Source organism: Nelumbo lutea, chromosome 2, assembly GCF_056320005.1.
Source record: "Nelumbo lutea isolate HS-2025 chromosome 2, American lotus-T2T, whole genome shotgun sequence".
In the NCBI taxonomy this organism is placed as follows: domain Eukaryota; kingdom Viridiplantae; phylum Streptophyta; class Magnoliopsida; order Proteales; family Nelumbonaceae; genus Nelumbo; species Nelumbo lutea.
The window spans coordinates 31978770-31988719 of NC_142685.1; the positions used below are offsets into that span (position 1 = coordinate 31978770).

Sequence of the window (9950 nt, forward strand, 5' to 3'; positions counted from 1 at the left end):
GGGTAGAGAGCAATATTTTAGAACCACCATTGACCTGGATAATTGGACCATTTGACCTAGGAACCGTCCAGGCAACTGGTATTGTTTCACTCAAAACCTGATCTTTGGTAAAAAATCATTGAATTGTTCAGTAATCCATTGACTTGAATGGTCAAATCACTGATTCATTCAATGGTAACAGGCCATCCATTTGAACCAGACAGTCAACCGTTAACCTAAAAACTAGTGGCTAGAACGATTCCGGTTTGGTCGGTTTTTTAAAACCTTGATAGAGTGCAGTGGGCAGGAAATCTGGTTTGCTCTTTCTCTTTCTATGGAAGTTTTCTTACAATTTCTAACCCGTAACCTGCTGATCAGGAAATAGATCAACAGTTCAATTCGATGAATATGATTGTTGAACTGTCAACGATTTTTAAACCTTTTTGACTTTTAGGTTAATCCAGACCGAGATCATAAATGGGTTGGTTGAAACAACGATGGTTTGAAAACACTGGCAGTGATATGATTTTGGCTTCAGTTGAAGTGTTGAACCAACAACTGCCAGAATTAATAACCACGGTTACGGACTTCACCAACTCCCTCAACACGAAGTCACGTACACACTAACCCTGGTTAGATTTATCTTCTATATATAAGTCTCCACTCTCCACTGCCACTCGTCGCCCATTGCACTCCATCTCTCTGTTTATCTCTGCAAATTTTAGCTTTATCAGGCACCAAAGCAGAGTAAGCAGAAGAAAAAGAAGTCGAGATGCCAGTAGACGGTGCAGCAGTTTCCGGCCAAATCGTCTGTGTTACGGGTGCAGGAGGTTTCATTGCTTCCTGGCTCGTGAAACTTCTCTTAGAGAAGGGTTATACTGTTAAGGGAACCGTTAGAAAACCAGGTTCTCTCATGCTCTCTCAAAATTTTCTTGATATTTAGGTGTTTAATCCGAATTGAATATACGCATTTATCTGTTTCTGGGTCTTGTTTGTTATCACAGATGATCCGAAGAATGCTCATCTGTGGGAACTTGACGGGGCCAAGGAGAGACTGATTCTCTGCAAAGCTGATCTTCTCGACTACGAGAGCCTTCTCTCTGCTATTCAAGGATGCGATGGTGTTTTCCACACAGCCTCGCCTGTCACTGATGACCCCGTGAGTTATCATCCTCTTGGGTATAATATCTGTACTTTCTGTTTCTTCGTGTTTGTTCAATCAATCTATCGTTTTGACATCGACACGATTGTCGGTTGGCGAAGGAACAAATGGTGGAGCCGGCCGTGAACGGAGCCAGAAACGTAATAAAGGCGGCCGCGGAAGCTAAGGTACGGCGCGTGGTTTTCACGTCTTCGGTCGGAGCGGTTTACATGGACCCCAACAGGAGCCCGGACAAAGTCGTGGACGAGACGTGCTGGAGCGATCTTGAGTTCTGCAAAAACACCAAGGTTGGTAATTAAAAGCTTTTCAAATGATCAAATTGTCCTCGTCTTTGAGCGTATGCATGATCAATTAATCTTACTTCACTGTATATAAATTGTGCGGACAGAACTGGTATTGTTATGGGAAAACGGTGGCGGAGCAGGTGTCTTGGGATGAGGCGGAGCAGAGAGGGGTGGACCTGGTGGTGGTGACGCCGGTGCTGGTGTTGGGTCCGCTGCTCCAGTCGACGGTGAACGCCAGCACAATTCACATACTCAAGTACCTAACGGGTTCGGCCAAGACGTACGCCAACTCGGTGCAAGCCTACGTTCACGTGCGGGACGCAGCGCTGGCTCACGTACTGGTCTACGAGACGCCGTCGGCCTCCGGACGGTACCTCTGCGCCGAGAGCATCCTCCACCGCGGCGAAGTTGTCGATATTCTCGCCAAGTTCTTCACGGAGTATCCCATCCCCACCAAGTAAGCGCATTGTACCATTATCTTCATTATGGTCAATCGCACTTTTGATGCGATGGCCAACGGTCGTGTGGTCAGATTACCACAGTAGTTAAACCGTCGCAACTCCGTAACCTCAACCTGGGTTTCAACTTTCAAGCCTTCAACTTCAACGTGTAGATTCTTCGTCGTCCGCCGAGTTAACTCCGGCTCAGCTCAGTAACCTCAGTTCCGGGGACGCAGGATCAGGATGGGCCAGTTAAAAAACTGGACCTTTCCGAAGTAAAAAACATGGACCTTTCCGAAGTTGGTCCATTACCGTAATTGGATCTTAGCTGACCCAACCCACTAGTTTGGATGGGCCAGTTTAAAAAAATGATATTTACTATTTAGGATTGACCCTTGAATATGCATCATCTTATTCCGACAGTAGGGCACGGTGGGATCCGTATGAAATACTGGTGTGTTCACACCTGATTGGTTTTCCAATCTGGTGTGTGAAATTTTGTCTCCAGCCAATCTGGTCCCCTATTAGTCCCAATTTCAATTTTGGGCCAGACAGGATTTCCTAAGAGCAAAAATGTATAGCGGGTTATACAACCAATGACAATCATAAATAAACATCCTAAGTGATCCATGCACATAGGGCCCACATGTTAGTATATACGCTGGCACATCCACTTGTTCACTTATGATTGGTTATATAGCCCATGATACACACTGGTGTATAGCTTTATAGGCTATTTGTTTGTGTTTTATACATGGACAGTTAGAAGCCATTGTGCATTTGTGCTTCAGCCCTCCCAAGTCCCAAATGGGCCATTTGGGAAGGTTTTCAGGCAATGGCTTCTGACCTGGCAAGATGGGCTCCATATAACAGCCAATAAGCTATGTTTGGTGAGAGACCTGCTAGGCCCCAAATAGATTGTCATTCAGCCAAAAAAAAGTGCTTTTTCCATTTAACTTGTTTTAATAGCTTCTTCATACCTGTTTAGTGAACAAAGCTTCAGCCCTCCCAAATGGGCCCTTAATGCCTCTATATATATATATACCTGCCTTCAGTTTGTTGCTTTTGGCTTTACAAGGTGGGATCCATAATCGGGTCATCCCGTATTCCATGGTGCAAACTGAATTTTCTTATTAAAATATAAAATAGCATTTGACAAGAAATGAAAAACTTGGCCATTGCACCAAGCTAAAGTTGGTGAAGCAACATTTGTTTGGACCTGATCTTGATCTGTTGAAGTCAATCCCACGTCATTTTTGGTGGAACTGAAACATTGATTCTCAAACTCATCATGTCCATTGATTCCCATTTCCATTACCAATTCTAATGAAAAAGAAAAACAAATAAAAAATAAAGATTTTCTAGAAGAAAGTGAGACCCTTTTTGTTTCCATTTTCGTTCTAGAAGGATATAAAAAAAAAAAAAAATACGAAAGATGTTTTTCATCTAGTAGACAAGTGTAGATTTAAGTGCATAAAAAATGGTCTGAGATCAAATTAAGAAAAAACTTTCTTTTCTTTTTTCCTTTTGTATTATATTAAAGATTGGAGATGGTGGGTGGGCCAGGTGCACACAAATGCGAAAGCCTTCTTCTGTACTTTCGTGAGGTAGGTAACCCACCTCTGACCCAATCGGTGGAATCTCCCAGAAGGCCAGAACACCTGTGGAAGGGAAAATTCCTCCACCTAACCTCCCAAGAAACAGCCGAACAACTTGGCCGCAATTTCAAATCCATATCACTCACCGTTGATCATTGACTGCGATGCCACCACCTACGAGGCCAACTGGGCCTCACCAATTTGGACCATTAATCAACCCAAATTGTCGTTTTCAGGTTTTGCTATAATCAGTTGGGCCCCCTTTGATCGCGTTTTATACTATCGGAGTGTTCAATGTTTTGCAAGCTGGACCGTATAGCGAGGGACTCTCTGAGGTTGGTGCCTGGTGGTTCCTCATCAAATCGGTTGGACCGTAGTCTAAATGGCTCAAACCATGATAACGTTTTAAATGGGGCTGCAACTCGGGTTTGGTCGGGTTGAGGTCAACCTTAACTTATTCAGAGTTGTTGAACCCCAACCCTAACTAAACCTTGAAAACATAACTTCAGGTTGGGTTGAGCCGTTGAGGTTGGTTTTAGATTGGTCCGACTTCTCTAGCCACTTTTGCAAAATGTATTTATTTCTAGACACTAAGGATTTATGTTAATTCAATATTGGCATTATCATGTGTATAAAGAACATAGTTATTATGTTTTAGAAAAAAATTGTCTTTAAAATTAAAAGTTTTGATATATAATACACATATATTGATAGATCAATATGTGTATACTTTTTTTTTAGCTACGAAGATAAATAGGTTCAGGTGTCAAGTAATTTTGTGCATATATACATATAATACTTATATATGCAAATATGAAGTTAGGTTCAGTTTGGTCAAGGCCTCAACCTTAACCCAACCCAAAATTAAGTTGGATATATTTTTCAACCCTAATCCTAACTCGAAATTCAATCCAACCCTAAAAACTAGGGTTGGGTTTGGGCAAAACCCATCCAAGGTGTAGTACTGGACCACTAGTTAGAAATAGAGGCGTCAATTGGATTGGATTTGGTCTAACTCGACGAGTCCACTTACAAATGGACAGGACCCAATCCAGTCCAAATCCAATTCCATCCATTAAAATATAAATGGACTTGATTGGATCCAATCCAAATCGAATGAAATATAAAAAGTTATATAAAAAAACAGAACATATAAAAATTATAAGGCTATATTAAAATGAAGAAAATTTGGAAGTTACAAAATATACCCTTTTGGCATTGAAAAAGTTCTTTTATAAAATTGCTTTGATAAAAGTACTTTCATAAAAGTATTTTCGTAAAATTATTTTTGTAGAAATGCATTTGTAAAAGTATTTTTCATAAAATTACTTTTATAAAAATGCTTTTATAAAAGTGTTTTTCATAAAAGTACTTTCGTAAAAGTGATTTTATGTCAGGTTCAATTTTTGATCCATTTATAAAAATGCTTTTAATGAAATTTTGGTTTAAATTCAATTTAGACCAATAAAAATATGAACCAATTTAATTTGAAAATAATACTAAATAAATAACAAGAAATTAAAAAATAATACCAAGTAATAGAAAATTTGACTGGTCCAAGAAGCCCATTTAATTGATGGTTCAAACTGGGTAAACCATCTGGTGTGGTCTGGTTTTGGGCATTGGTGTTGATGGAATGCATTGTGGTGGAACGCAGGTGCTCAGATGAAACCAGGCCGAGGGCGAAACCATACAAGTTCACGAACCAGAAAATGAGAGACCTTGGGTTGGAGTTCACGCCGGTGAAGCAATGCCTCTACGACACCGTCAAGAGCCTGCAGGAGAAGGGCCACCTCCCACTTCCACCTCAGCCCGATGAAATATCTCTTCAAATTCATCCTTGAGACTTGAGATAGAGCTCCACTACTCCCCTCACCCTCATCCATCGATCACCTCCTCCAACCAAATAAATCTTTTGTGTTGTATGACTTACCTTTAATTTATATGTATTATGTAGATGATCAACATGGTTGATATATATATTTTATATTTATATCTATGGAGTATTCTTATGTATATCTTGTATGAGTTAGAATCATGAAGAGATTGTGTGTTGTATGTGGACATGAACCCAGCTAGTATGCTCTATTAAAGAAAAGGGATTGGTCTGGTATTTGAAATTACAACTGAAGTTGGATTTTTATTTATAAAAGTAGTTTTATTTTCCATGCAAAACACTTTATTCTTAAAAGAAAATGCTTTTTTTTTTTCATTTTTCCTATATAATAGTCTGTTTGGTAACAGCTGAAGTGGTTGAACTGAATGTGCTGAAACTGAAGCTGAATTGTTCACTATATCCTTGAATATTTTATTACTCTATCATTTTATGCATTAAGAGACCCTTCAAATACACAGAAAACATGCAGTATCTGAAATGGCAGAATATTGTGTTAGGGTCAGGGATATATTGTTGGTCTATAAATATTGAACTATATCTATATTTTGCCATGGAAATCTGGACCAGATACAGATTTTGCACCTGTTTCAGTTTTACATCCATTTGTTTGTGGTTATGATTTATACCCTTAACTGATGCAATTTTTGTACTTTTTGTTTCATTTGCACTTTAAGCTGTGTTTGGTTGCAGTGCAATTTTACTTGCACTAGTACAAATGTATGGAAGTGAAAATGAAAAAAAATGCAAATTTTGGTTTAATTTTGTTTTGGATTTTTACTTTATTCTGCTTTGTGTCTTATTTTACTTCATTTGTACTGCAACCAAACAAAATAAGGTAAATTTTGAAACAAAAATAAATCAAAATTTGCACCCCAATTATTTGCTCTACCATAATTTTGCATCAGTGCAAATAAATTTGCACTACAACCTAGCACAGCCTTAGGCTCAGTTTGAAAGGAGTACAAATACAAATATGTAGAGTGCAAGACCTTATATTTTGTATTGTTTTGTATATATTTATACTGTATGTATTCGTATTTTCACTTTTTTTCAAATTGAGCTCAATTTGAAAAGAGTGCAAATACAAATATGTGCAGTGCAAAACTTTATATTATGTTTTTCTGGACCTGTATTTGCACTCCTCCCAAACTGAGCCTTATTTGAACCAATGTCTAGTACAAAATTTGCACCACTTCTTATCTAATTAATTGCATTTCATATGAAAGGAAGACTACATCATTTTGCTTCCTTCCGTATTCTCGCTTCAATAGATCACACAAACAAACAAGACAACCAAATCTGAAGCAAAAGTAAACAAGAATTAAACTCTATCCATTTGCACTCCCATTCATCCATGTCAGTGCTAATGAAATTTGCACAGCAAACAGACAGAGCCTTACTGGCCAATTATTGCATGCTCCAGTATATATAATCACACTCGTTATCGTCAATTCCACTAGTTTGCTTCAAATGCAGTCGTTGGATAGAGCAATGAGACTGGTCGGTAGTTTTGCTTCAAATAATCATTCAAAAGTTGGATTTTGAAGTGAGTTGGGAGAGTCAAGGAGGATAGATATCCACCTACTTTATTAACTTCCTGTATTAATTAAAATCCAAACAAAAGTATCTTAAGCTACTCACTTGAATGGAATTGTCATCGAGCCAACATGCTATTTCCTAGGGCTGTCAATGGGTCAGCTCCACTCAAAACGGACCAGAACCGATAGAATCAATTATGATTGTTTTGGTTTCATGATTTTGTCTTGATTAATAATTGATCAATTTTAGTTCTTACTTAACTGTTTTGAATCTACTCTGACCCAGAAGCAATTATTTTATTGAATATATATAATATTTTCTTTGTTTTCTTATCATTTGTATCATATTTTATATTTGAAATGATAAATTTGATAAATAATAAATAAGATAATATTAGTTAAAATATTTCATTTATTAATATATAAATAATATAGTTTTTTATCATTTATTAAGGTCATATTATCAAAATTTAAAATTTAAGTTATTGTTCAAATAAACAGATATAATTTTCACTTTTCAGTATAATCAGGTCCAGACCCGATAGACCCGACTATTAACTGGGACGGTTCTGGGTCTGTGAATTTGTTCCACTTAATAATTGGTTCGGGAGGGGACTGGTTCCACCTAGACCCGACCTGTTGTCAGCCCTTCTATTTCCTTACCTTATTACTCTAAAAGATTCACTGAATGAAGCTGATGATTTTATTAATTTGTTTATGTATCAGACTTTCAACTTGTTTGTTTGTTCTTTCTTTCTAGTGCAATCTCGTCAAGTACTGTTTATTTTTTACAGGCTGTATCATTTTGGGGCTCAATACATTTGGAAATTGGAATAGAGCTCAAGACAATGGATCCAGTGTGACCATAAGGCTGCATTGGAAATGATACAAATGGAGTGTAAATTCTGATTCAAGGTAAATTTGTACTTTGGTTCACTTTTGCCTGAATTTGTATTTGGCAACATTGCATTTATGTATTGACAAATGTAAAAGTGCATCATTAAAAAAGAAGTAAGTTTGCATTCAAGTGGGCTTTTGATAAAAAAAAAAAGGCATATACTTTATTGGAATTCATGTTTGCATCCATTGCAACAGTTAGGATTTCCTACCCACTCTCTATCTGCCGTGAATTGGAGCCACACATCTGTATTATGAATTGAGAGATGTGTGGCTGCAACTCAAGGCGGGTAAAAAAAGTGAATGGGAAATCTGGGTTCCCATTACAATTTAAAGTCTACTTGGTAAGAAGGTAAATTTGTCAATGCAAAACTAACCCAACTTTACAATTTATGTGAAATACATATTTGCATTAGACTTATTTGCATCGTTTCCAAATGCAACGTAAAGGGCCAAAGGGATTGATTGTTGATATTGTCTCAAGGAGCCAGAAAGAATTTGATGTTGCAAGACATGGGTTCAGTTCAAGCGTGAATATGCTATGCATGTTTCAGGCACTTGTGCAACTTAAACAGGGCGTGGGATGAGATATTTTGCAAATTCTGGGCTAGCTCAATGGGCTTTCAGGCCTCTATGTTTGTGTCTGACTTGTTGGCCAGATATGGGCTTAGGGCAACTGGGCAACTGACCCAGAAGGCCCATTTTCTGCAACTGAAAAGGGGGTTGGCCCGTCATGTTTATATATGAAAAACAATAATTTTAGTGATAGTCTGAAATTTGCTTGTTGAGAAACTATTTGCAGAGAAAATTCAGTATACCCTGGACTAATCAAGTGTCATAATCAACCTCTTGGTTCAATAGGACTACTCAAAAAGAGAGATGCTACTATAATGGGAAAGTATCATTTTGCTTTAATAAGGTTTGTATAATGGGAAACTATAGTCAAGCCCTCATATGAAAATATGTTATCTTTGCTTTCAAAAAATAAATATTTTATTTTAATTTATACACTGCATATTTGAAACAAATGGGTTTAGTTTCAGAAGCTAAAGAGACAAGAAATGGAAGATTTTAGCATTTAATAGGCTATTTACTTTGAGCACAAAATCATAAAAAGAATTTATAGGAAGAATCATAGATTAGATTTGAGGTTAAAAATGTGAGGCTGGTCAGGTGATGTCACCTAAATTAATAGAAGTATAACTAGTTTTGTGCCTTTGTGATATTTATAATGATCATATGTTTAGTTCTGATTATTTTGTTAACCATTGTGTGGCATTAGACAATTTTCCACAGTGATTAGAAGGTTTGGGTTGAGTGGTAAATGTTTGTATATTTAATGCTGATTATTTTCTACTATTTATTACTTCTGTTCACTATATAGATTTTGGATGCGTTAGTGTGGATTATAATCAACTAAATAAAATATAGAAAAGTCATCTCCAATTAAAGTTGTTTTTGTTTGAACTCTTCAACTTTTCATTGTTCAATTTCTTCTATATTTTCTGTATGTTTATTTTTATGACTTCACTATTAAAAGCCTCATCATCTTTGTTCATCTTTTGACTTTATAATTATATTTGGTTCTAAGGTTGTTTTTGGTTGCAATGCAAATAAATTTGCACTGATGTAAAACCATGGCAGTGCAAATGATTTGAGTATAAATTCTGACCTATTTTTGTTTTAAATTTTAACTTATTTTGTTTGATTACAATACAAATGAAGTAAATTAAGACGTGAAGCAGATTAAAGTAAATCCAAAATAAAATTGAACAAGAATTTTCATTTTTTTACATTTGCACTCCCATTCATTTTTACTAGTACAAATAAATTTGCACTGCAACCAAACATAGCCTAAAGTACTATTTTCAATTTTTAGAACTAGAAGTTTATATGCCAAACTAGTCTTAGCATGGTTTTTGATCGATAGTTGGACGATATTCCTACCTCAAGTGAACACCCACACACTTGGAAAATTAGGGTATAGTTTCTACTCTTATCTTCCATTCTAAAGATCAATACTGTTAAAGCAATACAAATAAAAGTTGAAGCATTATCATATTTTGTAAAAGCTAAAAAGACAGAGCTTCATTCAAAAAACTTGAACGAGAGGCATTCTTATTCATGTTAATGCATGCTAGTAGAAATATACCCC

General features: G+C 36.7%; 1 protein-coding gene across 2 annotated transcripts; it reads left to right on the plus strand.

Moving 5' to 3' along the window:
- Positions 1–658: 658 nt before the first annotated feature.
- On the plus strand, positions 659–5589 carry LOC148869665 (cinnamoyl-CoA reductase 1-like). 2 transcript variants are annotated; one of them, XM_088971738.1, is made up of 5 exons: positions 659–884; positions 984–1138; positions 1243–1428; positions 1530–1882; positions 5121–5589. In XM_088971738.1, the coding sequence occupies exons 1-5, from the start codon at positions 752–754 to the stop codon at positions 5305–5307; spliced, it is 1014 nt and encodes a 337-aa protein (XP_088827864.1). In that variant the 5' UTR covers positions 659–751; the 3' UTR covers positions 5308–5589. The 2 variants fall into 2 exon arrangements, with proteins under 2 accessions (XP_088827864.1, XP_088827865.1); XM_088971739.1 differs by lacking the exon at positions 5121–5589 and adding an exon at positions 3700–4143.
- The last annotated feature ends 4361 nt before the right edge of the window (positions 5590–9950 follow it).

What these genes read in the sequence shown, in the direction of transcription:
- LOC148869665 (XM_088971738.1), top strand. Translation starts at nt 752, where the DNA reads ATGCCAGTAGACGGTGCAGCAGTTTCCGGCCAAATCGTCTGTGTTACG. An exon ending in CGCCTGTCACTGATGACCCC is followed by an intron (nt 1,139 to 1,242) that starts GTGAGTTATCAT and finishes CGGTTGGCGAAG; the next exon opens with GAACAAATGGTGGAGCCGGC. An exon ending in AGTTCTGCAAAAACACCAAG is followed by an intron (nt 1,429 to 1,529) that starts GTTGGTAATTAA and finishes TTGTGCGGACAG; the next exon opens with AACTGGTATTGTTATGGGAA.